The sequence below is a fragment of the Rhinoraja longicauda genome, chromosome 29 (genome assembly GCF_053455715.1).
Source record: "Rhinoraja longicauda isolate Sanriku21f chromosome 29, sRhiLon1.1, whole genome shotgun sequence".
In the NCBI taxonomy this organism is placed as follows: Eukaryota; Metazoa; Chordata; class Chondrichthyes; order Rajiformes; family Arhynchobatidae; genus Rhinoraja; species Rhinoraja longicauda.
Genome location: NC_135981.1, coordinates 29,435,241 through 29,463,210, shown reverse-complemented (window position 1 = coordinate 29,463,210; position 27,970 = coordinate 29,435,241). Strand labels below are relative to the sequence as shown.

At 45.5% G+C, this 27,970-nt stretch overlaps 3 protein-coding genes across 3 annotated transcripts; all 3 read right to left on the bottom strand.

The window, feature by feature from the left end:
- Positions 1-586: 586 nt before the first annotated feature.
- LOC144607773 (interferon a3-like) lies at positions 587-4,928 on the bottom strand. The gene is made up of 4 exons (XM_078424832.1): positions 4,864-4,928; positions 3,906-3,995; positions 789-1,028; positions 587-685 (listed from the first exon to the last, which is right to left on the bottom strand). Exons 1-4 carry the CDS (start codon positions 4,882-4,884, stop codon positions 587-589), a joined length of 450 nt encoding a protein of 149 aa, XP_078280958.1. The 5' UTR covers positions 4,885-4,928.
- Positions 4,929-9,198: 4,270 nt separating this feature from the next.
- On the bottom strand, positions 9,199-16,196 carry LOC144607745 (interferon alpha-10-like). The gene is made up of 4 exons (XM_078424784.1): positions 16,065-16,196; positions 15,795-15,884; positions 9,400-9,639; positions 9,199-9,291 (listed from the first exon to the last, which is right to left on the bottom strand). Exons 1-4 carry the CDS (start codon positions 16,194-16,196, stop codon positions 9,199-9,201), a joined length of 555 nt encoding a protein of 184 aa, XP_078280910.1.
- Positions 16,197-20,752: 4,556 nt separating this feature from the next.
- On the bottom strand, positions 20,753-25,208 carry LOC144607717 (interferon a3-like). The gene is made up of 4 exons (XM_078424745.1): positions 25,144-25,208; positions 24,185-24,274; positions 21,776-22,015; positions 20,753-21,672 (listed from the first exon to the last, which is right to left on the bottom strand). The coding sequence occupies exons 1-4, from the start codon at positions 25,162-25,164 to the stop codon at positions 21,574-21,576; spliced, it is 450 nt and encodes a 149-aa protein (XP_078280871.1). The 5' UTR covers positions 25,165-25,208; the 3' UTR covers positions 20,753-21,573.
- Positions 25,209-27,970: the final 2,762 nt, after the last annotated feature.

Below are 27,970 nucleotides of genomic sequence, written 5' to 3'. Positions count from 1 at the left end.
AGTCAAAATAACAGAATAATACATTGTAAAATGCTGGACATGCACCACAGTTCAGACAAAAGCCGAGGGGAGAGAATGTAGCTAATGTTTGTGAAGGAATACTAACAATTAATTAGTTTTTTTAAATGTTAACATTTCTGGTTCTTGAGCATTCATGATGCTAGTTTATCTGATTTGGGATAACTCAGTTTTCCACTCCACACATACTGAATTGTTTGAACGTTTTCCATTTCATTTATCACGTTTCCAGCACAAGAAGTCTAAAGAAGGGAGACAATTCGAAACATCACCTAACCATATTCTACAGATCTGCTGAGTTACTCCAGCACATTTGTCCTTCCAGCAATTAATAATAATAATAATAATAATGCATTACGTTTATATAGCGCTTTTCAAACACTCAAAGACGCTTTACAGGAATTTCTAGAACATAGAGAATTGAATAAATAGATAAATAAGTAAACGAATTGATAGATTTTGCTTCTGGAATGTAATATTAATATGATAAGACATTTTTTCTCTGTAACAAAAAGGTATATTAAAGTCATAAATTTTAGTCTCTTTTGATTCAGTCTCTGAAATATTTTCAGTTATCCCTGCTGATTGTTGCCATGATGAGAAGGAGCTGTTGTAAATGTGCCCTGGTCTCAGCGCGGGTTATTTCCCAGGCACAGTCACTGAATCCCTGAAAAAGGGAAAATATCAACAAAATTTATTAGATAATGAACAGAAATAATATGTCTGCAAAATCAGTTAGTATTCACATCGCTTCATGTCAATTAGCTCACCTTCAGTTTCAGAAACTTTCTCAGTTTCCTGAAGTATTTAAGAACTGTGGCATTCTTCCTTGCCCTGGACCGTGTCCTTGGTTTCCTGACACAGACTTCCAGCTCTCTCAGCTGCCGATCCAAGAGAAGCCTGAAGTGTTCCACTGTGGCCTGGACCCACGTTACTGAGCTCAGGTTCATGCTGTAGATCCTGCGGAGGTGATGCAGTGTTTGATGGACAATCTGGATCCTGTCCTGGGCCTGTGCAAAACATAAATGGTGACATTAGACAGATCCTGGAGCAAATCAGGTTAGAATAGGATGTCACAATCAGGCATAATTTTCAAACAATTAATTCTCAACTGAAGGTTTGCTAACCACACAGAACTGAGAGAAGGTCAGATCCAGTTGAATTGTAATCTGCAGTTAGAAGTTTAAAAAGTGTATGATCAATTAACAAGCAGTATGGCCTCAGGTGCAGGACACAGTGTCACCGTCTTTGCTGGAATCCGAACAGTTTGCAAGAATACAATCTATGCTGTAGGTCCTCAGTTAAAGTGAGAAATAGGAGAAGATCCGACTAATCTCATCAAACCTGTAAATGTCGCGTGGAGATTTTATAAAGTTGTGCAATGTCTATAAAGATGTGTATGAGGAAACTGTTGCCTGAATTGATTGTGTGAAACAATTGAACGGTAACTTCTAATGGCAAGAGCAAATGCAATTGCAAACGATTTGGGAGTGTTGCTACAGGATTCCCAAAAAGTTAATTTGCAAGATGAATCAGTAGTAAATAAGGCAAATACATGCAAGCCTTTATTTTGAGAGGACTAGAATGTAAATGAAGGGATGCAATGCTGAGGATTTATAAGGCACGTGTCAGACCGCATTTGGAGTAATGTGAGCAGTTTTGGGCCCCATGTCTGCAGAAGGATGTACTGGCATTGGAGAGGGTCCAGAGGAGGTCTACAAGAATGATTCCAGGTATGATTGGGTTAACATGTGATGGGTGTTTGACAGCACTGGGCCTGTACTCGCTGTAGTTTAGAAAGATGAGGGGGGACCTCATTGTAATTTACTAAATAGTGAAAGGCCTGGATAGAGTGGATATGGAGAGGATGTTTCCACTAGTGGAAGAGTCACCAGAGGCACCAGCCTAAGAATTAAGGAGTGTACAATTAGAAATGAGATGAGGAGGATTTTCTGAAGACAGGTGGTGAATCTGTGGAATAAATTGCCACAGGAGACTGTGGAGGCCAAGACAATGCACAACTTTAATGCATTGTTTAACAGAATCTAAATTGTTCAGAAGCCGGGGGTTATGGGGAGAATTCAAGAGAATGAGGGTGAGTGGTATAGATAGATAAGCCATGACTGAATGGCAGACTAGATATGATGGGCCGAATGGCCTAACTCTGGTCCTATAACAAATGAACATGTAAAATTGTATGGTATATCTGCAGGTCCAGGAATGCACACTAAGGTGTATAGGTTTGGTGATGGGGGACTTAGAATGATTAAAGGAGGGGGCAAGAGTCTTGTAATTTGACAAAAGTTTCATCATATCAGGACCTTCAGCTAGCAGATGTGTAACAAACACCCCATAATAATAAAAGCAAGAATTCAACACATTCCACACTTCAAAACTTGAGCCAAAACTTGGCAAGTAAAAAAACCCAGAGGATGTTGGAGTTAAAAATATAGGTCTTTGAGCCCTCTCGGTCTCTATGTCACATTGTATAAAGCAAAAGACACAAAGTTCTGAGGTAAGTCAGCCTGATCTGCTTCATTACTCCAGCACTTTTTTGTCTTTTTTTAAACCAGAATCTGCAGTCCCTGGGGTGTACTTTCACTCCTTCCATTGTCTATGAAGGCAGACCAACATCATAGCCTTCAATGTGCAGGCAATCCAAGTACTGCACACGGCAGTGCACTCCAGCTTTAGACTGGACAATTGTTTCCTTTCCAAGCAATCTAAACTCTGACATTTTTCTTCAAACTCATGGCCTCGTGTTACAGATATCTCTGCTATAGGGGAAATGTAAAATGCTGTCTACCCTATCCAAGACACATAATGTTGTACACCTCTCCTCGGTCAACCTGTGCTTTCTCCTCCTTGAACCCAGTGGACATGCTGAGATGTGGAAGTATTTAACCAGACCAGTGGTGAACCTCAGCATCCCTCACTGCTCTCTGTCATCAGCATGTTAGAGATGTGTCAATGGTGATATCGCCTATGGTGGACTTTAGAAAAACCAGTGGAGATTACGACCCACTCTACATCAATGGGGTCTGTGTGGAAAGGGTACCAGCTTTCAGGTTCCTGGGTACGCACATCGCAGAGGATCTCACCTGGTCTACCAACACCATCACCACAGTAAAGAAGGCACAGCAGAGACTCCACTTCCTGAGGATCCTCAGGAAAACCAACCTGCAGGAGAAGCTCATGTTGTCCTTCTATCGCTGCTCCATCGAGAGTGTGCTGGCATACTGTATAACCACATGGTATGCCAGCTGCTCAGAAAAGGACAGGAAGGCCCTTCAGAGGGTCATCACGACGGCCCAGAAAATCATCGGCTGCTCACTGCCCTCCCTGGAGTACCTGTTCAGCCTACGCTGCCTCAGTAGAGCAGGCAAAATAATAAAAGATCCATCCCACCCCGGCCACCGTCTGTTTGTTCATCTGCCCTCTGGTCGACGTTTCAGGTCGATCAAATCCCGAACAAACAGACTTAAGAACAGTTTTTACCCCAGGGCCATACGAGAACTGAACACTACCTTTGCACTAGGCAACACCGTTAAAAAATCGGTCATATAATTGTATTTAATTGTATTTATGTATTTATTTGTTTTTGCATTTATTGCATATATGTTTGTACGCACCGTCAGGATTGGCTATTTTTTAATTTCGTTGTACTCGTTGCAATGACAATAAATGAATATTATTATTATTATTATAGGTTGAGAGATGGTTTGAGAGGAGGAGAGTATTCCCAGGAGATTAAATCAAGTGGTAAACTAAATTGGTGTGTGAGAAAACTGGAAAAGGTAAACCAGGAAAAGAGGGATTAAGAGTGCACAGCAGAAATTTAAGATCTTGTGTGAACTACGTTTAAGTAAAATGCCGAGTTTACTCACCTCAGCCGCCATGGACAGTTTCACCAGGTCCAAGGGCTTGGTTTTCAGCGACCGCCGCTCAGTCCAACACTGTCGGGGTAGGTGGCCACCCTGAAACACAAGATGTCAACGTTACTCACAGCCCCAAATCTTCCCTTGCTATCCATTCGAATCGGATAATTCTGTTGCAAAGGCAATCAAGCCAAACTCAAGTACAACGGGGAGAGCGAAGGGGGAGATACCGAGAGCAGGATATAAACAACCTCAAGCAGAGAAATACGGGAGAACAGGCTCCAGGTAAACACTAACTATATAACAACAAATCTCAGTCTCTGGAAGCCGGTACAACTCACCATTTCATTCAGTTTGCCCAGAATATCCGTGTTGAGAACTTGCAGTAACTGCAGCCTCTCACAGCCCAGGCTCAGGGTCCCGGACAACAACACCCACACAATGCAAACTCTGCAGACACTGCCCAAAGCCATCTTCAACCCACACTGAGTAAAGCACCGATCTGAGACCAGAATCAGCTGCGATAACGGTCCCTGATCGATGACGGTGGATTCTGTGAGCTGTATCTGCCATGCTGCCCGCTTTAATATGATACAATCCGAAAATAGGTGATGTTTGAAAAGTGAAATGATTCCACTGGAAATTTGGATGGTGTCGGGAGAGAGCGGTCTCCGTTCTGAAGTAAGGAATGTGAAAGTGGGAGAGTCCCGCAGCAGCGACGGGGAAATCCGCGATGGGAGAGAATAAGCGGCGCTGCGGCTCAGAGTTTCGCAGGTTCACATCAGGGGGTCGCAGGTGTTGTGGGGGAGGCTCAGTCTGGGCAGGGGACGGGTGGGGAGGGGGACGTGACTGTGTCTGTGCATTGCTGGGCGCTGCATTTTATCCGGGTTATATTAACACTGCGCCTTTCAGCGCTCACCCTCGGAGCCACGGACAGAGATTGTGTTAAAGCCGCCCCTCCACTCACCCAACTGCGGTGAAGCCACATCTCACAGGGACAGTGCGGAGAGCCGGCTCACGGCCGCTTGGTTGGTGGCGACTCTCTCAGCGTCGATACACCTGACCCACACTCTGCTCTCCGAGGGAAAGTGCTTCTGGCCTCTCTGTTCTTTACACCAAACATTTCTGCTTTTCTCCGAAATTAAACGGCTTCGAGCCGAGTGTGAAGTCGGTCCCGATCCTTTTCCTCTCTTCTCGCCGTCGCGGGAAGTCTCCGGATCGTTCTGCCGGGGGGAAGCGGCCGCGGCGCGACTTCAGCCAAAGCGAAAGTGTCCCGGGGAAGAGACGGGTTCGTCACATCCGAGAGTGGGCGTGTGTGTGAACCGCTCGGGTCCCGCTGAGAGGCTGAAGGGAAACGGGATCAACTGGTATTGGGTTATTGTTGCCACGTGCACTAAAATATTGCGAAAACATTTGTTTTACCGTCACTCAGTCAAATCTAACGTTGCAGGAGAACAACACTTTTAGTTTAATTCAGAGATACAGCTTGGAAACATGCCGGTCGGCCACCGAATCCACACTGACCAACCATCACTTGTTCACGGTAGTTCTTTGTTATCGTGCTTTCTCATCCATTCACTGCACACCAGGGAATTTTGAAATTCAAAATGATACCTGCAGCTTGTGATTTAGGCCGATAGTTGTAAGCTGCCTACGTGTTCTGTTGCGTTTGCCTGTGTTCGCCAGGCGCAGTTTGCTCCGTATTAGATATTTGAACAAGTTCCACAATTATTACCACATCCACACTGGGCCAAAAAGAATTCACATTAATAGACTTTGAATATGATGAATGTGCCTTTGACAAGACGACGTCTAGAAAACAATGAAGTAGAAATCCAATTATTTAGAAACTGTGAGATTGAACCTCTTTGTCACCTGGTAGGACAGTGGACCTCTCTGGTACAAGTGAGAGAGGAAGTGGAGAGTCAGGTGTTGCATCGCCTGCAGTTGCAGGGGGAAGTACGTGGGGAGAAGGCGGTTTGGGAGGGGAGTGGTGAAACAAGGGGTTGCGGGGAGTGCGATTGGTGGTGGGATCACGTTGAATGTGGCGGAATTGTAGGAGAATGATGTGTTGGATGCAGAGGCTGGTGGGGTGAACGCCAAGGACCAGGGGAAGTCTATTCTTGTTCCGTCTGGGAAATGGAAGTGAGATCCAGCCATAGACTGCAGACATTCCAAATGCATTTTCGTCCAGAGTTCGACTCTTCGCAGATGATGCCATAATTTATAGGGAGATTAAAACACAAAAAGACAGGTTGACCTTACAGAAGGATCTGGATGCTCTCCATGAGTGGGGGAAAGCCAGGCAGATGTCATTCAATACAACCAAATGTCATACCATGCATGTCTCACACAAGACGTTTATTGGAATACAACATGGGTAGCCATTCATTGCTGTCGACCATCACCCATATCTAGGAGTCAAATTAAGCAAAGATTTAGAACTGAGTTGAGGAAAAACGTTTTCAGTCAGAGAGTTGTGAATCTGTGGAATTCTCTGCCTCAGAAGGCAGTGGAGGCCAATTCTCTGAAAGCATTCAAGAGAGAGCTAGATAGAGCTCTTAAGGATAGCGGAGTCAGGGGGTATGGGGAGAAGGCAGGCATGGGGTACTGATTGAGAATGATCAGCCATGATCACATTGAATGGAGAGAATGGCTGGCTTGAAGGGCCGAATGGCCTCCTCCTGCACCTATTGTCTATTGATTTAAGTTGGGCAACACATATTAGTCAAGTGTCTTTAAAAAGGGGATTGCGCAACTAGATCTCCTCAACTTGGTCAGAAAGGCCCACTTCAAAATTTAATCGCTACTCTACTCACTCCGACCTGCCCCAGATAACCACTTATGATGTGTTTGCGCAGTAATCAACCAGAACCAGAACCAGGAGGCGGGTTGCAACCTTTGTTCAGCGAACACACTCGGCTTCGCTGCCCGCACACAATCGGCCCCGCTCCCCAAACACACTCAGCATTAGTCCTCAAACACACTCGGCATCGCTCCCCGAACTCCGTTAACGTTAACGTGTTTCGTTAGCTGACACTGTCGGGGCATACGGCGGCCCACGGGCCTAATATGGGACTCTCAGAGATTGTGTAATGGAGGGGTTTAGTTAAGAAATACAGCGCAAAAACAGGCCATTTGGCCCACCGTCTGTACTGACCAGCGATCCCCGCTCACACTAGGAACAATTTCACACATACACCAAGCCAATTAACCTACAAACCTGTACGTCTTTGGAGTGTGGAAGGAAACCGAAGATCTCGTAGAAAGCTCACGCGGTCACGCGGAGAACGTACAAACTCCATACAGACAGAACCCGTGCTTGGGATGGAACCCGAGTCTCCGGTGCTGGTAGTGCTGTAAGGCAGCAACTCTACAGCTGCACCACCGTGGGGAGAATGATTGAGGATTGCGAGAAGAGGGCCGGAAGAGTGGGAGCGCAGGGTCCCAGACAAGTAGAGAAAGGGAGGGCCGGAGGAATGTGTGAAAGGTAGGGCCGGAGGAGTGAACAGAGGCAGGACTGGAGGTAGAGGGGTGAGAGGGACGGAGTAGGGGTGGGGAGTGCTTGAGTAGTGGATGCTGCGAGGCATGCAAGGGGTGGGTAAAGGAGGTGGTAGAAGAGTGGAGGAGGAGACAGGACCCGGGAAGTGAGGAGAGAAGGCCGGGGGTTGGTGAGAAAGAGGGCCGGAGCTTTTGTGATGGGTGAGAGGGAGTCGCAGGATTTTGGGAGTATGGGCTAGAAGAAGAGAGAGAGAGAGAGAGAGAGAGAGAGAGAGACGTGCGGACAGGTAATGCCGAAAGTGTGAGGGGAAAGTCCCTATAGAAATGGAAAGAAAAGGCCGGGGGGGGGGGGGGGGGGTCACGGAGGGAATTGTGGGGGAAAGAGGTTCGGAGGAAACAGGGAGAGTGTAATGGAGATACGTAGAGTGGGGAGTGGAATGGAGAAGAGGAGGGAGAGTGGGACAGAAGACGGAATAAAGGGGGGATGTAGATTGGCGGAAGAGAGGACTGGAACAGTAGCTATTTGGAGGAACGAACGTCTGGGAGGCGAGAGGGAAGAGGATTGGGGAGAGAGACGCCCAGTGGAGTGGGGAGAAGGAGAGAGCCAGAGGAGTGGGGAGAGAGAGAAGGCCCTAGCAAGGAGAGGGAGGGTGGAGGGGTAGGGAAAGAGCAGGCGAGAGGTACGTGGAAGAGAGAACAGCGGAGGATTCAGGAGAGCAAGTGCCAGGGGAGTGGGTTGAGAGCACGGGAGGAGTAGGGAGAAGGAGGGCCGGAGGAGTGGGAGAGTTCGGGGGGGGGGGGGGCTGGAGAAAATGGGCTGGGGACTTTGAAAGCGCGGGGCCGTTTAAAGCGCGGGGCCGTTTAAAGCGCGGGGCCCGTAGCAAATGTTAATCCGGCCCTGACCACGGGGAGAGGAGTATAACACATTTGCGTTCGTAAACATACTTTTAAACAACTGACATACACAAACATTAATAATAACATCAGTTCAGAACAGATGTGAGTTTGTGAACTATTTATTTGTCGTAAATTTGAATCCTTCAGTGTAAAATATTCCAGTGCAAAAAATCACATCTCAATGAATATCTATAAATAACTATGTTACAAAAATAATTTATATCGTTGCATTTGTACAAAATATCAATTTCGTGGGCTGAATAATCAGCACATTTCAGATAAACCACAGAAATAAATGAATAAATAGATAAAAGTTAAATAAACCAAAATAAATACATCAATAGACCGATATAATCAACAGTTTTGAAACAGGAATATGCTTTTACAAATTACGGCCAGCCGCTGAATGTTTTTCATCAGTTTCCTGTCGTGTGGCGTCCACAGCTCGCCCCCAAACACGGCAACATTCATCACAACCGAGCCCTGAGCTCAGTTTGGACAGTTGGAGCTGCAACGCCAGTGGGTGGGATAATAGGCCCAACACGGTGACACGGAATGGAAATATGTTCCTCGTTGCTGCTCCGGCGCACAAACGCTGGGATGTTAACAATACTGTAAAACCAACACCGAGTGAAACATTTCATCGGAAACAAACAGAACGAAATCCCATCAGAATAAACAGTAAATAGGGAATAACATCCACACGTAATTCCCACTTTCTCAACTCCCGGTTGAAAACATTTACAAATAAAATATTGTTCATTTAATTCTTCTTTCCCCGTAGATAGATACAAAGTGCTGGACTCTCTCAGCGGGTCAGGCAGCATGTCTGGAGAAAAGGAACAGGTGTGGTTTCAGGTCGAGATCCTTCTTGTGCTGCCGGCGCACGGGCAAATGTTCAGTTTCAGCTCCTCATGTTCGCCGTTACGAGAAGGATCTGCTGTAAATGGGCTCTTGTCTCGGCGCGGATAATTTCCCAGGCACAGTCGCCAAATTTCTAGAAAAAGGAAGGAATCAGGAAAATACATTGAGCAATGGACAGATTGAATTTGGGTGAAATGCAATATCTGCAAATAAACACGGATTATAAGCACATCCAACTCACATGATGTTTCCGAAAGCTTCGCAGTTTCCGAAAGTATTTGTGAACAGCAATGTTCCTCCTTTGCTGAGATTCCGGCGCTGGTTTCCTCGCGCATTCCTCCAGCTCTCTGATCTGCCGATACAGGAGAAGCCGGAACCTTTGCACCCCTTCTCGGGGCCACGGGACCGAGCCCGAATCCTCGCTGTAGATCTCGCTGGTTTGCCTCAGTGTTTGAAGGACAATCTGGAGCTTCTCCAGACCCTGCGGAGAGGAGAAAAGGATGTAATGTACACGAAATAAAGGAAGAAACACTGTCACATTACTGGAAAGTATTCGAGATGTTCACAACGATGAAAATGATGAATTTCTTTAAAAACACTATACAAAGCACACATTTATCGAGCTTCATTAGAATTCAATTAAGAAAACTAGTAAGGTAAAGAAAGGAAAAATATGGTTCTTAATGCACCCGCCTGCTTTGGATATTGGAAATTAATTCACTGGATGGAATGAGTGGAAATATAACTCCCAACTTCCATAAAGGTGGAAGGATGATCCAGAAAGGAACGTGCAACTTATCTGCTCTTCAATGTTAAGGATCCTGCTCTAACAATTCCAGGATTATATCACTTAACTGGCACTGTGTCATGTTCATGACATTGAATTGAGGAGGTGAGACCGCGCCAAACTGTTAACGGGAGAAAGATATGATATTCCCAGGCGATTAGAGAGCATTAAACGTTTGAAATGGACAGTAAGATTCAGTCCATCGGGTTAGAAAGACTAAATGTGTGAGATAATAGACAATAGACAATAAACAATAAGTGCAGGAGAAGGCCATTCGGCCTTTCGAGCCAGCACCGCCATTCACTGTGATCATGGCTGATCATCCACAATCAGTACCCCGTTCCAGCCTTCTCCCCATATTCCTTGACTCCGCTATCTTTAAGAGCTGTATTTAAGTCTCTCTTGAAAGCATCCAGAGAATTGGCCTCCACTGCCTTCTGAAGCAGAGAATTCCACAGGTTCACATCTCTCTGAGTGAAAAGTTTTTCCTCATAGAAACATAGAAAATAGGAGCAGGATTATGCCATTCGGCCCTTCGAGCCCGCACCGCCATTCAATATGATCATGGCTGATCATCCAGCTCAGTAGCCTGTACCTGCCTTCTCTCCATACCCCCTGGTCCCTTTAGCAAAAAGGGCTACATCTAACTCCGTCTTAAATATCGCCAATGAACTGGCCTCAACTACCTTCTGTGGCAGAGAATTCCACAGGCTCACCACTCTCTGTGTGAAGAAATTTTTCTCATCTCGGTCCTAAAAGACTTCCCCCTTATCCTTAAGCTGTGACCCCTGGTTCTGGACTCCCCCAACATCGGGAACAATCTTCCCGCATCTAGCCTCTCCAACCCCTTAAGAATTTTATATGTTTCTATAAGATCCCCCCCTCAGTCTTCTAAATTCCAGCGAGTACAAGCCCAGTCTATCCAGTCTTACCTAATATGAAAGTCCCGCCATCCCAGGGATCAATCTGGTGAACCTTCTCTGTACTCCCTCTAAGGCAAGAACGTCTTTCCTCAGGTTAGGAGACCAAAACTGGACACAATACACCAGGTGCGGTCTCACCAAGGCCCTGTACAACTGCAGCAGAACCTCCCTGCTCCTAAACTCAAATCATCTTGCCATGAATGCCAGCATACCATTCGCTTTCTTCACTGCCTGCTGCACCTGCATGCTTGCTTTCAATGACTGGTGCACCATGACACCCAGGTCACGTTGCATCTCCCCTTCTCCCAGTCGGTCACTATTCAGGTAATACTCTGCTTTCCTGTTCTTGCCGCCAAAGTGGATAACCTCACATTTATCCACATTATATTGCATCTGCCATGCATTTGCCCACACGCCTAATCTATCCAAGTCACTCTGCAGCCTCCTAGCATCCTCCTCGCAGCTAACACTGCCACCCAGCTTCGTGTCATCCGCAAACTTAGAGATGTTGCATTCAATTCCCTCGTCCAAATCATTAATATACACTGTAAATAACTGGGGTCCCAGCACTGAGCCTTGCGGTACCCCACTAGTCACTGCCTGCCATTCCGAAAAGGACCCGTTTATTCCTACTCTTTGCTTCCTGTCCGCCAACCAATTTTCTATCCACCTCAACACTGAACCCTCAATACCGTGTGCTTTAAGTTTGTACACCAATCTCCTATGTGGGACCTTGTCGAAGGCCTTCTGAAAGTCCAGATGTAACACATCGACTGGTTCTCCCTTATCCACTCTACTAGTTACATCCTCGAAAAATTCCATAAGATTCGTCAGACATGATTTGCCTTTGGTAAATCCATGCTGACTTTGTCCGATGATTTCACCACTTTCCAAATGTGATGTTATCACATCTTTAATAACTGACTCTAGCATTTTCCCCACTACCGATGTTAGGCTAACTGGTCTATAATTCCCCGTTTTCTCTCTCCCTCCCTTTTTAAAAAGTGGGGTTACATTAGCTACCCTCCAGTCCTCAGGAACTACTCCAGAATCTAAAGAGTTTTGAAAAATTATCACTAATGCATCCACTATTTCTGAGGCTACTTCCTTAAGCACTCTGGGATGCAGCCTATCTGGCCCAGGGGATTTATCTGCCTTTAATCCATTTAATTTACCTAACACCACTTCTGACTAACCTGGATTTCCCTCAGTTCCTCCATCTCATTTGACCCCCGGTCCCCCGCTATTTCCGGCAGACTGTTTATGTCTTCCTTAGTGAAGACAGAACCAAAGTATTTGTTCAATTGGTCTGCCATCTGCTTGTTCCCTATGATCAATTCACCTGTTTCCGACTGCAAGGGACCTACATTTGTCTTAACTAATCTTTTTGTCTTGACATATCTATAAAAGCTTTTGCAGTCAGTTTTTACGTTCCTTGCCAGTTTTCCCTCATAATCTATTTTCCCTTTCCCAATTAAGCCCTTTGTCCTCTTCTGCTGGACTCTGAATTTCTCCCAGTCCTCTGGTATGCTACTTTTTCTGGCTAATCTGTATGCTTCATCTTTTGTTTTAATACTATCCTTGATTTCCCTTGTTAGCCACGGATGCACTACCTTTCCTGGTTTGTTCTTTTGCCAAACTGGGATGAACACTTGTTGTAGTTCATCCATGCGACCTTTAAATGCCTTCCATTGCATGTCCACCGTCAACCCTTTCAGCATCAATCGCCAGTCTATCTTGGACAATTCACGCCTCATACCCTCAAAGTTACCTTTCTTTAAGTTCAGAACACTTGTTTCTGTATTGACTTTGTCACTCTCCATCCTAATGAAGAACTCTACCATATTATGATCACTCTTGCCCAAGGGGCCTCGCACAACAAGACTGCTAACTAACCCTTCCTCATTACTCAATACCCAGTCTAGAATGGCCTGTTCTCTCGTTGGTTCCTCGACATATTGGTTTAGAAAACCATCTCTCAAACATTCCAAGAAATCCTCTTCCTCAGCACCCCTGCCAGTTTGGTTCACCCAATCTATATGTAGATTGAAGTCACCCATTATAACTGCTGCACCTTTAGTGCACGCATTTCTAATTTCCTGCTTGATGGCATCCCCAACCTCTCTATTGCTGTTAGGTGGCCTGTACACAACTCCCACTAGCGTTTTCAGCCCCTTAGTGTTTCGTAGCTCTACCCATATCGATTCCACTTCCTCCAAGCTAATGTCCTTCCTTTCCATTGCTTTAATCTCCTCTCCAACCAGCAACGCTACCCCACCTCCTTTTCCTTTCTGTCTATCCCGCCTGAATATAGAATATCCCTGGATGTTGAGCTCCCAGCCTTGGTCACCCTGGAGCCATGTCTCCGTAATCCCATCTATATCATAATCATTAATAACTATCTCCACATTTAATTCATCCACCTTATTATGTATACTCCTTGCATTGAGACACAAAGCCTTCAGGCTTGTTTTTACAACTATCTAACCCCTTATACAATTATGTTGAAAAGTGGCCCTTTTTGATTTTTGCCCTGGATTTGTCTGCCTGCCACTTTTACTTTTCACCTTGCTACCTGTTGCTTCTACCCTCATTTTACACCCCTCTGTCTCTCTGCTCCTGCTCCCATCCCCCTGACACACTAGTTTAAATCCTCCCCGACAGCACTAGCAAACACCCCCCCCTAGGACATTGGTTCCATTCCAGCTCCGTTCTAAATGGCCTACTCCTTATTATTAAACTGTGGCCCCTGGTTCTGAACTCCCCCAACACCGGGAACATGTTTCCTGCCTCTAGCGTGTCCAATACCTTAATAATTTTATATGTTTCAATAAGATCCCTTCTAAATTCCAGTGTATCCATGCCCAGTCGCTCCATTCTTTTAACGTACCACAGTCCCGCCATCACAGGGAATTAACCCCGTGAACCTACGCTGCACTCCCTCAATAGCAAGAATGTCCTTCCTCAAATTTGAAGACCAAAACTGCCCACGATACTCCAGATGTGGTCTCACTAGGGCCCTTTACAACTGCAGAAGGACCTCTTTGCTCCTAGAATCAAGTCCTCTTGGTATGAAGGCCAACATGCTTTCTTCACTGCCTTCCTGTTCTTGCCACCAACGTGGATAACCTTATATTTATCCACATTAAACTGCACCTGCCTTGCATCTGCCCACTCACACAACCTGTTCGAGTCATCCTGCATCCTCATAGCATCCTTCTCATAGTTCTTAATGCCACCCAACTTTGTGTCATCTGCAAATTTGCTAATGTTACTTTTAATCCCTTTTATCTAAGTTATTAATGTATATTGTAAATCGCTGCGGTCCGAGCGCCGAGCCTTGCGGTACCCTTCCAGTCACTGCATGAATTCTGAAAGGGACCCGTTAATCCCAACTCTTTGTTTCCTGTCTGCCAACCAATATTCTATCGATGTCAGTACCCTACCCCCAATACCATGTACTCTAATTTTGCCCACTTATCTCCTATGTGGGACCTTATCAAAGGCTTTCTGAAAGTCCAGCTACACTATATCCACTGGCTCTCCCTTTTCCATTTTCCTAGTTACATCCTCAAAAAATTCCAGAATATTATTCAAGCATGATTTCTCCTTCGTAAATCCATGCTGACTCGGACCGATCCTGTAACTGCTGTCCAAATGTTCCGCTACTTCATCTTTTATAATTGACTCCAGTTTCTTCCCCAACACCGATGTCAGGCTAACCTGTCTATAATTCCCTGTTTTCTCTCTCCCATCATGCTAGTGTGAGTAAGATAGAAAGGCGCAAAAGATATCGCAAGAAAAGTATATCCCAAAGCCCATTTACTCATCTTATGAGCTCAGAGTCATCCCCGCTCGCTATCCACAATAGAACTACTTCTCAGCATCTGCATCAGCCATGAGCATAGTCAGTGATTCAATAGACAATAGACAATAGGTGCAGGAGTAGGCCATTCGGCCCTTCGAGCCAGCACCACCATTCAATGTGATCATGGCTGAACATTCTCAATCAGTACCCCGTTCCTGCCTTCTCCCCATACCCCCTGACTCCGCTATCCTTAAGAGCTCTATCCAGCTCTCTCTTGAATGCATTCAGAGAATTGGCCTCCACTGCCTTCTGAGGCAGAGAATTCCACAGTATCACAACTCTGTGACTGAAAAGGTTTTTCCTCGTCTCAGTTCTAAGTTCTACCCCTTATTCTGAAACTGTGGCCGCTTGTTCTGGACTCCCTCAACATTGGGAACATGTTTCCTGCCTCTAACGTGTCCAACCCCTAATATACGTTTCGATAAGATCTCCTCTCATCCTTCTAAATTCCAGTGTATACAAGCTTAGCCGCTCCAGTCTTTCAACATATGGCAGTCCCGCCATTCCGGGAATGAACCTAATAAACCTACGCTGCACGCCCTCAATAGCAAGAATACCCTTCCTCAAATTTGGAGACCGAAACTGCACACAGTACTCCAGGTGCGGTCTCACTAGGGCCCTGTACAACTGCAGAAGGACCTCTTTGCTCCTCTACTCAACTCCTCTTGTTATGAAGGCCAACATTCCATTGGCTTTCTTCACTGCCTGCTGTACCTGCATGCTTCCTTTCAGTGACTGGTGCACTAGGACACCCAGATCTCGTTGTACGTCCCCTTTTCCTAACTCGACACCATTCAGATAATACTTTGCCTTCCTGTTCTTACCACCAAAGTCGATAACCTCACACTTATCCGCATTAAACTGCATCTGCCATGCATCCGCCCACTCACACAACCTGTCCAAGTCACCCAGCAACCTCATAGCATCCTTCTCATAGTTCACACTACCACCCAGCTTTGTATCATCTGCAAATTTGCTAATGGTACTTTTATGAGTCGATAAATGTTCTAGATAAGGCGAATGGTGGACTAGAATGAAGTAAAAATCCAATCACTCACCGTCAACCCATTTGCAAGGTTCACCAGTTTCAAGGGCTGTGTTTTCAAAGTGACCTTCTCTCTGACACAATGCCATGGAAAGGGGCCGCCCTGGAGGAAGAGGGTAAATTATGTTCTAGAGAATCCAGTAAATGACAGATAAGCGACGCGCGGATATCAGACAAGGAACCCGTCAAAGCTTCAAACTATTGCACCGCTTCTATCAGGGAAATAAATAATCAAAGATCGCCGAGAGTGTCGGATCGGTCTCTGGCAGCGGGTACTACTCACCATTTCATTCAGTTTGCCCAAAGTGTCCGTGTTGAGATCCTGTAGTAACTGCAGCCTCTCACAGCCCAGGCTAAGGGTCCCGGACAACAACACCCACACAATCCAAACTCTCCAAACACTGCCCAAAGCCATCTTCCAATGCAGCGTGTAAAGAAATGCAGCGGTTTGTGATCCGGGAGCGGCCGCCTGTGCTGCCGAGACCGGTGCCTGTGGATTCTGTCAGCAGTACCTGCCATGCTGCCCGATTTAAAGCGCGGCATTACATTCGGAAACTGAAAATGGGCGGGAGGTGTTTTGTAAATAATGTGGCAATGTGATTGTTTCCGCTCTGAGGCGGTGAATCCAAAAGCGGGATGTTCCCGACCAGCGAAAGTGAAAATTCCCGATCAGAGTTCAATGCCACGCTCGCTCCGGCTCAGGACTGTGTGGGTCAGTCCACCTGGGACAAAGGCGGATCAGAGCGAGGGGCTGCTCTGTGTCCACGGATTGTGGCCCACGTTTATAATCAGGGTTCTGGTGACAGCGACTGAAACTGTGCTGCCGCCATTTGTGCGGACGTGCGGCTCCATGCAGAGAAACACTTTGAATTCTACTCCATCAGTGAATTATATAACTGCAGCATGACCTCCCAAATAAATCCTCAATTCTCTGACGTTTGGCTAATGTGCCACATGCCTTGTTAATCACCCTGTCTACCGGTAACGCCACATTCAAGGAACTATGTCGCTGCATTCTTGGATCCCTCTGCTCGACAACAGTCCACAGAGCGCTCTTTTCACTGTGTAGGTCATGCCCATGTTAGAATTCACGAAAGGCAACACCTCACATTTCTCTGTATTAAATCCCATCAATTATTCCTCGGCCCACATGCCCAACCGATCAAGATCCTGCTGCAATTTTTCACAACCACCTTCACTATCTACAATACCATCTACTTTTGTATCATCTGCAGACTTGCTAACCACGCCATGTATGTTCTCGTCCAAATCATAGATACAGATGCCAAAATGTTATGGGCCCAGCACTGAGCTCTGAGGCACACCACTAGTCATGGGCCTCCAGTCTGAGAAGCAACTTTTCACCATTAGCCCCTGCTTCCTTCCATGAAGCCAATTTTCCATCCATTCAGCTATCTCTCTTTGGTTCCCATGCAATCTAACATTCCACAGGAACTTACCACATGGAACCTTGTTGAATTATTTACTGGAATCCATAAATCCGTCTACAGCTCTGCCCTCATGAACATTTTTGGTCACATCTTCAAAAAAACTCAATCAGATTCGTGAGACATGAGCTCCCTCGTACAGATCCATGCTCTATATCCCTAATCAGCACGTGCGTCAAAAATGCATGCTTTTCTTATCCCTTACAATACTCTCCAGTAACTTTCCGACCACAGATGTTAGGCCTGTAGTTGCCAGGCTTTTCTCTGCAGCCCTGCTTGAATAGAGGCATGCCATTTGCGCCCTCATGTCTTCAGGCACCTCATCTGTATTTAATGTAGACATAAAGCTCTGCAAGGGCACCTGCAATTTCCTATCTACTTTCTCACAGTTTTCTCGGATATATCTGATCAGGCTCGGATTTGTCTACCTTCAGACACATCAGATCCTTCAGCACCACTACAACCATAATACTGACTGCTCTCAAGCCACTTCCATTGATTGCCCCAAGTTCCCCTCTCATCCTCATGTCTTTCTTCATGGTAAAAACAGAGGAGCAATATTAATTGAAGACCCTGCCCATCTCATGTGGCTCCCCAAAGAGTTGACTGCTTTGATTCCTGAGGGGTTCCATTCTCCCCCTGGTTAGTCTTTTTCTCTTTGTGTACTTATAAAATCTCTTGGGATTAATCTTAATTCCCTGATTTCCTTATTTTTTCTTATTCCTGAAACTTCTCCAAGGATACACTCGATCCCAGCTGCTTATACCTGCCCCATTCCTCCTTACTCTTGACCAGTGCCTCAATTTTCCGCATTATCCAAGCTTCCTTACACTCACCTGTCTTCCCCTTCACTAATGTGCATGTTTAGTTTAGTTTGGAGGTACAGCACTGAAACATGCCTTTCTGTGCACCGAGTTCACACCAACCAACAATCCTCCTACACACCAGTGATGAATTACAATTTTTATCAAAGCCAAATTAACCTGTAAACCTGCACATCTTTGGAGTGTGGGAGGAAACCGGAGCACCCAAAGAAAACCCATGCAGATCATGGGGAGAACAAGCCAACTCTTTGTAGACATTACCCAGAGTTAGGATCAAATCCGGAGGAAATTTATTAAACATATTGCTGCAGGAAATGTTCCTGAAAACATTTGACAAATTTTGCCCCATTCAAACCTGTTACACTATCACATTCCCAGTCAATATTGGGAAAGTTAAAATCCCTTACTACAACAACCTTATTAGACCTGCAGCTGCCTGCCACCTCCTGACATATTTGATCGTCTAATTCCCATTAACTATGTGTGAGCCTACAGTACACTCCGAACAAGGGGATCATCCCTTTCTTCTTCCTCTGCTTCACCCACATAGCCTCACTGACAAACTGCCTATAATGCCACCTCTGATCACTGCCGTGACATCCTCTTCACCAATAATGCAACACCCCCTCCACTTTTAACCTCACCTGTAGCATGGAAAATTGAGTAGACAGTCCTGCCCCACTCTTAACCAGGTTTCCATAATAGCTACAATGTCCCAGTTGTATGTACCTATCCATGCCCAAAGCTCATCTACCTTACCTGTCAGGCCTCTTGCATGAGAAATAAGTCAAATTTTAACCTCAAATCCTTCCTCACTCCCTGCCTTTCTCCTGCCTACTCTGTCCACTAAACTTTCTCTCATCACCCTCCATACCACCTTGTAACCACTCATCTTCCTCTGTCCTGTAGGAGATCCCACCCTCCTGCCAATCTGGTTTACACCCAGCCGTGTAGCACTAGCAAATCTGCCTGCCAGGATATTGGTACCTCTGCAGTAAAGGTCACTAGTGCAGATCACCGCTGCCCTAGAAGAGATCACAATGGTGCAGAAATCTGAATTCCTGCCTCCAGCACCAACTCCTCAGCCATACATTTACCTCCCCTATCTTTCTGTTCCTATGCTCACGAGGTACTGGAAGCAATCTATAGATCACAACCCCAGAACTCCTGCCTTTTAGCCTTTTACCCAACTCCCCGTACTCCCAATGCTGAACCCCTTTCCTTTTTGATACCTCTATCATTTGTGCCAACATGCACAATGACTTCCGGTTGCTCCCAGCTCCAAAAACCCCCTTGAGGATGCCATGCAGTTACTACAAAATGCACTTGACCCTGGCACCAGGAAGGGAGCACACCTTCATGGTGTCTCAACTGCTTCTGCAGAACCCACCACTAACTATAGAGTCGACTACCACTACGCCTCTGTCTGAAGTCGCCCTTCTCTGCTGTCACTCGATGCAGGGCTGATTTCACAGTCTTGACTGATACTGCCTCTGATGTACACTCCACAGCAACCCCCCCACCCCCACCCCCAACTACTCCAAAGAGGGTGTGCCTGTTATGAAGCGGGATGGCCACTGGGGTCACATGCACTCAAGGTCTAATTCCCTTCTTTGTAGTCACCCACATTTTCTCTTCCTGGACCGTCGATGTGACAATCTTGCTGAGATGCCCCAATCACCAGGTGCAGTAACCGAAAGCTGATCCATTTTCTCATCTAACGGAGACAAATCAGGAGTCTTTGACCAGTCCCTAGGACAACATGGGATGTAGAACAGTAAAACAGAGAACAGATTATTTGACCCACAATTTCCATGCCGTTAAATTAATTACCTCTGCCCATCGCTCCATTCCCTGAATATCCATGTCCCTATTTAAAGGCCACCTTTAAATGCCACCGCCTTACCTACCGCCACCAGCACCCCATTCCAGGCACCCATCTTGCCCCAAGAAGTAAAAAACTTGCCCCACACATCTCCATTCCATTTTGCCCCATTCTCCTTAAAGCTATGTCCTTCAGTCTTTGACATTTCTTTCCTGGGAAAAAGGTTCTGTCTATCCTTTCCAAACAAAGATTGTCCAACCTTTCCTGATAACTGCTAAACTTTAGTCCATGCAGCAGTCTGATAACCCCATTCCCCAGACTCTCCAAAGCTTCCCCATTGTAACGTGGTGATCAGAACTGTATGCAATACTCCAAATGTGGTATCACATAAGTCCTAAAAAAATGGCATCATGACCCCCGGGGAGTCCTAAAAAAATGGCATCATATCCAACGAGAGCAAAGAGACTAAACCTCTTCTTTACCACTTTGTCGGCACCCTTTATGCAAATTTGTCCCTTATGTGAAGACCCTTTGCATACCTTGGGTATGTAAACAAAGAATATTACTGTGACTTGTCACATGTGAGAATAAAGTATCATTCATTCATTCATTCATTCATTCACTCACTTCAAAATATATTGACATACTTTGTCTATGCTTTGTGAAATTACAGAGGGAAAAATATATTTGAGGATCTTGTCTGGAAATGCGCAAATTCCCATTCATAAGCTAGATTGGCAAAAATAAATACAATGCTAAAAATATGCAATAATGAAAACACAAAACACATTCACTTTAATAAAAAAATATTTTATTTTTGAAAAAATATTCACTGCTTATCTCTAAAATACAATAAATTAACAGATTTTCACCTACATATATATATGCTTAAAAATATCAGTGCAGATATAAATAAACTGAAATTAATTTATTCACTAAATGAATGGAATGAATTCACTGAATTTGTCAGTCTTTGAAAGAGGGGATCATTCACCAGATTCACAGTTCACCACAGGATAATGGCACAAAAATAAATATCAATAAATTAAATCAACACTTAAACACACAGAAATATCCAAATGTTCTTTGTTCTCCATGACTCTCAATCAAGTCAAAATAACAGAATAATACATTGAAAAATGCTGGACATGCACCACAGTTCAGACAAAAGCCGAGGGGAGAGAATGTAGCTAATGTTTGTGAAGGAATACTAACAATTAATTCGTTTTTTTAAATGTTAACATTTCTGGTTCTTGAGCATTCATGATGCTAGTTTATCTGATTTGGGATAACTCCGTTTTCCACTCCACACATACTGAATTGTTTGAACGTTTTCCATTTCATTTATCACGTTTCCAGCACAAGAAGTCTAAAGAAGGGAGACAATTCGAAACATCACCTAACCATATTCTACAGATCTGCTGAGTTACTCCAGCACATTTGTCCTTCCAGCAATTAATAATAATAATAATAATAATGCATTACGTTTATATAGCGCTTTTCAAACACTCAAAGACGCTTTACAGGGATTTCTAGAACATAGAGAATTGAATAAATAGATAAATAAGTAAACGAATTGATAGATTTTGCTTCTGGAATGTAATATTATTATGATAAGACATTTTTTCTCTGTAACAAAAAGGTCTATTAAAGTCATCAATTTTAGTCTCTTTTGATTCAGTCTCTGAAATATTCTCAGTTATCCCTGCTGATTGTTGCCATGATGAGAAGGAGCTGTTGTAAATGTGCCCTGGTCTCAGCGTGGGTTATTTCCCAGGCACAGTCACTGAATCCCTGAAAAAGGGAAAATATCAACAACATTTATTAGATAATGAACAGAAATAATATGTCTGCAAAATCAGTTAGTATTCACATCGCTTCATGTCAATTAGCTCACCTTCTGTTTCAGAAACTTTCTCAGTTTCCTGAAGTATTTAAGAACTGTGGCATTCTTCCTTGCCCTGGAGCGTGTCCTTGGTTTCCTGACACAGACTTCCAGCTCTCTCAGCTGCCGATCCAAAAGAAGCCTGAAGTGTTCCACTGTGGCCTGGACCCACGTTACTGAGCTCAGGTTCATGCTGTAGATCCTGCGGAGGTGATGCAGTGTTTGATGGACAATCTGGATCCTGTCCTGGGCCTGTGCAAAACATAAATGGTTACATTAGACAGATCCTGGAGCAAATCAGGTTAGAATAGGATGTCACAATCAGGCATAATTTTCAAACAATTAATTCTCAACTGAAGATTTGCTAACCACACAGAACTGAGAGAAGGTCAGATCCAGTTGAATTGTAATCTGCAGTTAGAAGTTTAAAAAGCGTATGATCAATTAACAAGCAGTATGGCCTCAGGTGCAGGACACAGTGTCACCGTCTTTGCTGGAATCCGAACAGTTTGCAAGAATACAATCTATGCTGTAGGTCCGCAGTTAAAGTGAGAAATAGGAGAAGATCCGACTAATCTCATCAAACCTGTAAATGTCGCGTGGAGATTTTATAAAGTTGTGCAATGTCTATAAAGATGTGTATGAGGAAACTGTTGCATGAATTGATTGTGTGAAACAATTGAACGGTAACTTCTAATGGCAAGAGCAAATGCAATTGCAAACGATTTGGGAGTGTTGCTACAGGATTCCCAAAAAGTTAATTTGCAAGATGAATCAGTAGTAAATAAGGCAAATACATGCAAGCCTTTATTTTGAGAGGACTAGAATGTAAATGAAGGGATGCAATGCTGAGGATTTATAAGGCACGTATCAGACCGCATTTGGAGTAATGTGAGCAGTTTTGGGCCCCATGTCTGCAGAAGGACGTACTGGCATTTGGAGAGGGTCCAGAGGAGGTCTACAAGAATGATTCCAGGTATGATTGGGTTAACATGTGATGGGTGTTTGACAGCACTGGGCCTGTACTCGCTGTAGTTTAGAAAGATGAGGGGGGACCTCATTGTAATTTACTAAATAGTGAAAGGCCTGGATAGAGTGGATATGGAGAGGATGTTTCCACTAGTGGAAGAGTCACCAGAGGCACCTGCCTAAGAATTAAGGAGTGTACAATTAGAAATGAGATGAGGAAGATTTTCTGAAGACAGGTGGTGAATCTGTGGAATTAATTGCCACAGGAGACTGTGGAGGCCAAGACAATGCACAACTTTAACGCATTGTTTAACAGAATCTAAATTTGTTCAGAAGCCAGGGGTTATGGGGAGAATTCAAGAGAATGAGGGTGAGTGGTATAGATAGATAAGCCATGACTGAATGGCAGACTAGATATGATGGGCCGAATGGCCTAACTCTGGTCCTATAACAAATGAACATGTAAAATTGTATGGTATATCTGCAGGTCCAGGAATGCACACTAAGGTGTATAGGTTTGGTGATGGGGGACTTAGAATGATTAAAGGAGGGGGCAAGAGTCTTGTAATTTGACAAAAGTTTCATCATATCAGGACCTTCAGCTAGCAGATGTGTAACAAACACCCCATAATAATAAAAGCAAGAATTCAACACATTCCACACTTCAAAACGTGAGCCAAAACTTGGCAAGTAAAAAAACCCCAGAGGATGTTGGAGTTACAAATAAAGGTCTTTGAGCCCTCTCGGTCTCTATGTCACATTGTATAAAGCAAAAGACACAAAGTTCTGAGGTAAGTCAGCCTGATCTGCTTAATTACTCCAGCACTTTTTTGTCTTTTTTTAAACCAGAATCTGCATTCCCTGGGGTGTACTTTCACTCCTTACATTGTCTATCAAGGCAGACCAACATCATAGCCTTCAATGTGCAGGCAATCCAAGTACTGCACACGGCAGTGCACTCCAGCTTTAGACTGGACAATTGTTTCCTTTCCAAGCAATCTAAACTCTGACATTTTTCTTCAAACTCATGGCCTCGTGTTACAGATATCTCTGCTATACGGGAAATGTAAAATGCTGTCTACCCTATCCAAGACACATAATGTTGTACACCTCTCCTCGGTCAACCTGTGCTTTCTCCTCCTTGAACCCAGTGGACATGCTGAGATGTGGAAGTATTTAACCAGACCAGTGGTGAACCTCAGCATCCCTCACTGCTCTCTGTCATCAGCATGTTAGAGAGGTGTCAATGGTGATATCGCCTATGGTGGACACAGGTTGAGAGATGGTTTGAGAGGAGGAGAGTATTCCCAGGAGATCAAATCAAGTGGTAAACTAAATTGGTGTGTGAGATAACTGGAAAAGGTAAACCAGGAAGAGAGGGATTATGAGTGCACAGCAGAAATTTAAGATCTTGTGTGAACTACGTTTAAGTAAAATGCCGAGTTTACTCACCTCAGCCGCCATGGACAGTTTCACCAGGTCCAAGGGCTTGGTTTTCAGCGACCGCCGCTCAGTCCAACACTGTCGGGGTAGGTGGCCACCCTGAAACACAAGATGTCAACGTTACTCACAGCCCCAAATCTTCCCTTGCTATCCATTCGAATCGGATAATTCTGTTGCAAAGGCAATCAAGCCAAACTCAAGTACAACGGGGAGAGCGAAGGGGGAGATACCGAGAGCAGGATATAAACAACCTCAAGCAGAGAAATACGGGAGAACAGGCTCCAGGTAAACACTAACTATATAACAACAAATCTCAGTCTCTGGAAGCCGGTACAACTCACCATTTCATTCAGTTTGCCCAGAGTATCCGTGTTGAGAACTTGCAGTAACTGCAGCCTCTCACAGCCCAGGCTCAGGGTCCCGGACAACAACACCCACACAATGCAAACTCTGCAGACACTGCCCAAAGCCATCTTCAAACCACACTGAGTAAAGCACCGATCTGAGACCAGAATCAGCTGCGATAACGGTCCCTGATCGATGACGGTGGATTCTGTGAGCTGTATCTGCCATGCTGCCCGCTTTAATGTGATACAATCCGAAAATAGGTGATGTTTGAAAAGTGAAATGATTCCACTGGAAATTTGGATGGTGTCGGGAGAGAGCGGTCTCCGTTCTGAAGTAAGGAATGTGAAAGTGGGAGAGTCCCGCAGCAGCGACGGGGAAATCCGCGATGGGAGAGAATAAGCGGCGCTGCGGCTCAGAGTTTCGCAGGTTCACATCAGGGGGTCGCAGGTGTTGTGGGGGAGGCTCAGTCTGGGCAGGGGACGGGGTGGGGAGGGGGACGTGACTGTGTCTGTGCATTGCTGGGCGCTGCATTTTATCCGGGTTATATTAACACTGCGCCTTTCAGCGCTCACCCTCGGAGCCACGGACAGAGATTGTGTTAAAGCCGCCCCTCCACTCACCCAACTGCGGTGAAGCCACATCTCACAGGGACAGTGCGGAGAGCCGGCTCACGGCCGCTTGGTTGGTGGCGACTCTCTCAGCGTCGATACACCTGACCCACACTCTGCTCTCCGAGGGAAAGTGCTTCTGGCCTCTCTGTTCTTTACACCAAACATTTCTGCTTTTCTCCGAAATTAAACGGCTTCGAGCCGAGTGTGAATTCGGTCCCGATCCTTTTCCTCTCTTCTCGCCGTCGCGGGAAGTCTCCGGATGGTTCTGCCGGGGGGAAGCGGCCGCGGCGCGACTTCAGCCAAAGCGAAAGTGTCCCGGGGAAGAGACGGGTTCGTCACATCCGAGAGTGGGCGTGTGTGTGAACCGCTCGAGTCCCGCTGAGAGGCTGAAGGGAAACGGGATCAACTGGTATTGGGTTATTGTTGCCACGTGCACTAAAATATTGCGAAAACATTTGTTTTACCGTCACTCAGTCAAATCTAACGTTGCAGGAGAACAACACGTTTCGTTTAATTCAGAGATACAGCTTGGAAACATGCCGGTCGGCCACCGAATCCACACTGACCAACCATCACTTGTTCACGGTAGTTCTTTGTTATCGTGCATTCTCATCCATTCACTGCACACCAGGGAATTTTGAAATTCAAAATGATACCTGCAGCTTGTGAGTTTGCACCGTATTAGATATTTGAACAAGTTCCACAATTATTACCACATCCACACTGGGCCAAAAAGAATTCACATTAATAGACTTTGAATATGATGAATGTGCCTTTGACAAGACGACGTCTAGAAAACAATGAAGTAGAAATCCAATTATTTAGAAACTGTGAGATTGAACCTCTTTGTCACCTGGTAGGACAGTGGACCTCTCTGGTACAAGTGAGAGAGGAAGTGGAGAGTCAGGTGTTGCATCGCCTGCAGTTGCAGGGGGAAGTACGTGGGGAGAAGGCGGTTTGGGAGGGGAGTGGTGAAACAAGGGGTTGCGGGGAGTGCGATTGGTGGTGGGATCACGTTGAATGTGGCGGAATTGTAGGAGAATGATGTGTTGGATGCAGAGGCTGGTGGGGTGAACGCCAAGGACCAGGGGAAGTCTATTCTTGTTCCGTCTGGGAGATGGAAGTGAGATCCAGCCATAGACTGCAGGCAGGGCCGGATTAAGCGAGTAGCCTTAAGGGGCCTTAAATACGGGACAAGGTGACGTCACCGCCCGCGCCCCACGTGACCTCCCCCAGCCAGCGGCCACGTGCTCCCGCTCCACCAATGACGGCAGCCCAGGCCAGGAATGGAATCTTCCACAAGGTACTAACTAACCAGCAACATGGCTTCAGACAGGGTCGATCATGTGAAAGCCAGGTCACTCGATAACAAGGGTCAGACTGACCAGATTATATTAGACTTCAGTAAAGCTTTTGATGAGGTTCCCCACAAGCGGATCCTGTACAAGATCAACCATGTAGAAATGGACGGTAACCTCTTAAAATGGATTGAGATCTTTTGACACGGAGACACCAGCGAGTTCTCTTGGAGGAGAGACGTCTATTGAAACTCTTGTGACATCAGGTGTGCCACAGGGGACTGTCGTGGGTCCATTGCTCTTCCTACTGTATATCAATGACATTCCAAATGCATTTTCGTCCAGAGTCCAGATGATGCCATAATTTATAGGGAGATTAAAACACAAAAAGACAGGTTGACCTTACAGAAGGATCTGGATGCTCTCCATGAGTGGGGGGAAACCAGGCAGATGTCATTTAATACAACCAAATGTCATACCATGCATGTCTCACACAAGACGTTTATTGGAATACAACATGGGTAGCCATATATTGCTGTCGACCATCACCCATATCTAGGAGTCAAATTAAGCAAAGATTTAGAACTGAGTTGAGGAAAAACGTTTTCAGTCAGAGAGTTGTGAATCTGTGGAATTCTCTGCCTCAGAAGGCAGTGGAGGCCAATTCTCTGAAAGCATTCAAGAGAGAGCTAGATAGAGCTCTTAAGGATAGCGGAGTCAGGGGGTATGGGGAGAAGGCAGGCATGGGGTACTGATTGAGAATGATCAGCCATGATCACATTGAATGGAGAGAATGGCTGGCTTGAAGGGCCGAATGGCCTCCTCCTGCACCTATTGTCTATTGATTTAAGTTGGGCAACACATATTAGTCAAGTGTCTTTAAAAAGGGGATTGCGCAACTAGATCTCCTCAACTTGGTCAGAAAGGCCCACTTCAAAATTTAATCGCTACTCTACTCACTCCGACCTGCCCCAGATAACCACTTATGATGTGTTTGCGCAGTAATCAACCAGAACCAGAACCAGGAGGCGGGTTGCAACCTTTGTTCAGCGAACACACTCGGCTTCGCTGCCCGCACACAATCGGCCCCGCTCCCCAAACACACTCAGCATTAGTCCCCAAACACACTCGGCATCGCTCCCCCAACTCCGTTAACGTTAACGTGTTTCGTTAGCTGACACTGTCGGGGCATACGGCGGCCCACGGGCCTAATATGGGACTCTCAGAGATTGTGTAATGGAGGGGTTTAGTTAAGAAATACAGCGCAAAAACAGGCCATTTGGCCCACCGTCTGTACTGACCAGCGATCCCCGCTCACACTAGGAACAATTTCACACATACACCAAGCCAATTAACCTACAAACCTGTACGTCTTTGGAGTGTGGAAGGAAACCGAAGATCTCGTAGAAAGCTCACGCGGTCACGCGGAGAACGTACATACTCCATACAGACAGAACCCGCGCTTGGGATGGAACCCGAGTCTCCGGTGCTGGTAGTGCTGTAAGGCAGCAACTCTACAGCTGCACCACCGTGGGGAG

Excerpts from the sequence above, each read along its gene's own strand:
- LOC144607745 (XM_078424784.1), bottom strand. The coding sequence starts at position 16,196 with ATGGCTTTGGGCAGTGTTTGGAGAGTTTGGATTGTGTGGGTGTTGTTG. Across the intron at positions 15,885-16,064 it reads TGGGCAAACTGAATGAAATG|GGCGGCCCCTTTCCATGGCA; the intron begins GTGAGTAGTACC and ends CTCTTCCTCCAG. Across the intron at positions 9,640-15,794 it reads ACCTTGCAAATGGGTTGACG|GGTCTGGAGAAGCTCCAGAT; the intron begins GTGAGTGATTGG and ends TCCTCTCCGCAG.
- LOC144607717 (XM_078424745.1), bottom strand. The coding sequence starts at position 25,164 with ATGTGGCTTCACCGCAGTTGG. Across the intron at positions 22,016-24,184 it reads AACTGTCCATGGCGGCTGAG|GCCCAGGACAGGATCCAGAT; the intron begins GTGAGTAAACTC and ends TGTTTTGCACAG. Across the intron at positions 21,673-21,775 it reads GAAAGTTTCTGAAACAGAAG|GGATTCAGTGACTGTGCCTG; the intron begins GTGAGCTAATTG and ends TCCCTTTTTCAG.
- LOC144607773 (XM_078424832.1), bottom strand. The coding sequence starts at position 4,884 with ATGTGGCTTCACCGCAGTTGG. Across the intron at positions 3,996-4,863 it reads TGTGGCTTCACCGCAGTTGG|GGTGGCCACCTACCCCGACA; the intron begins GTGAGTGGAGGG and ends CTTGTGTTTCAG. Across the intron at positions 1,029-3,905 it reads AACTGTCCATGGCGGCTGAG|GCCCAGGACAGGATCCAGAT; the intron begins GTGAGTAAACTC and ends TGTTTTGCACAG.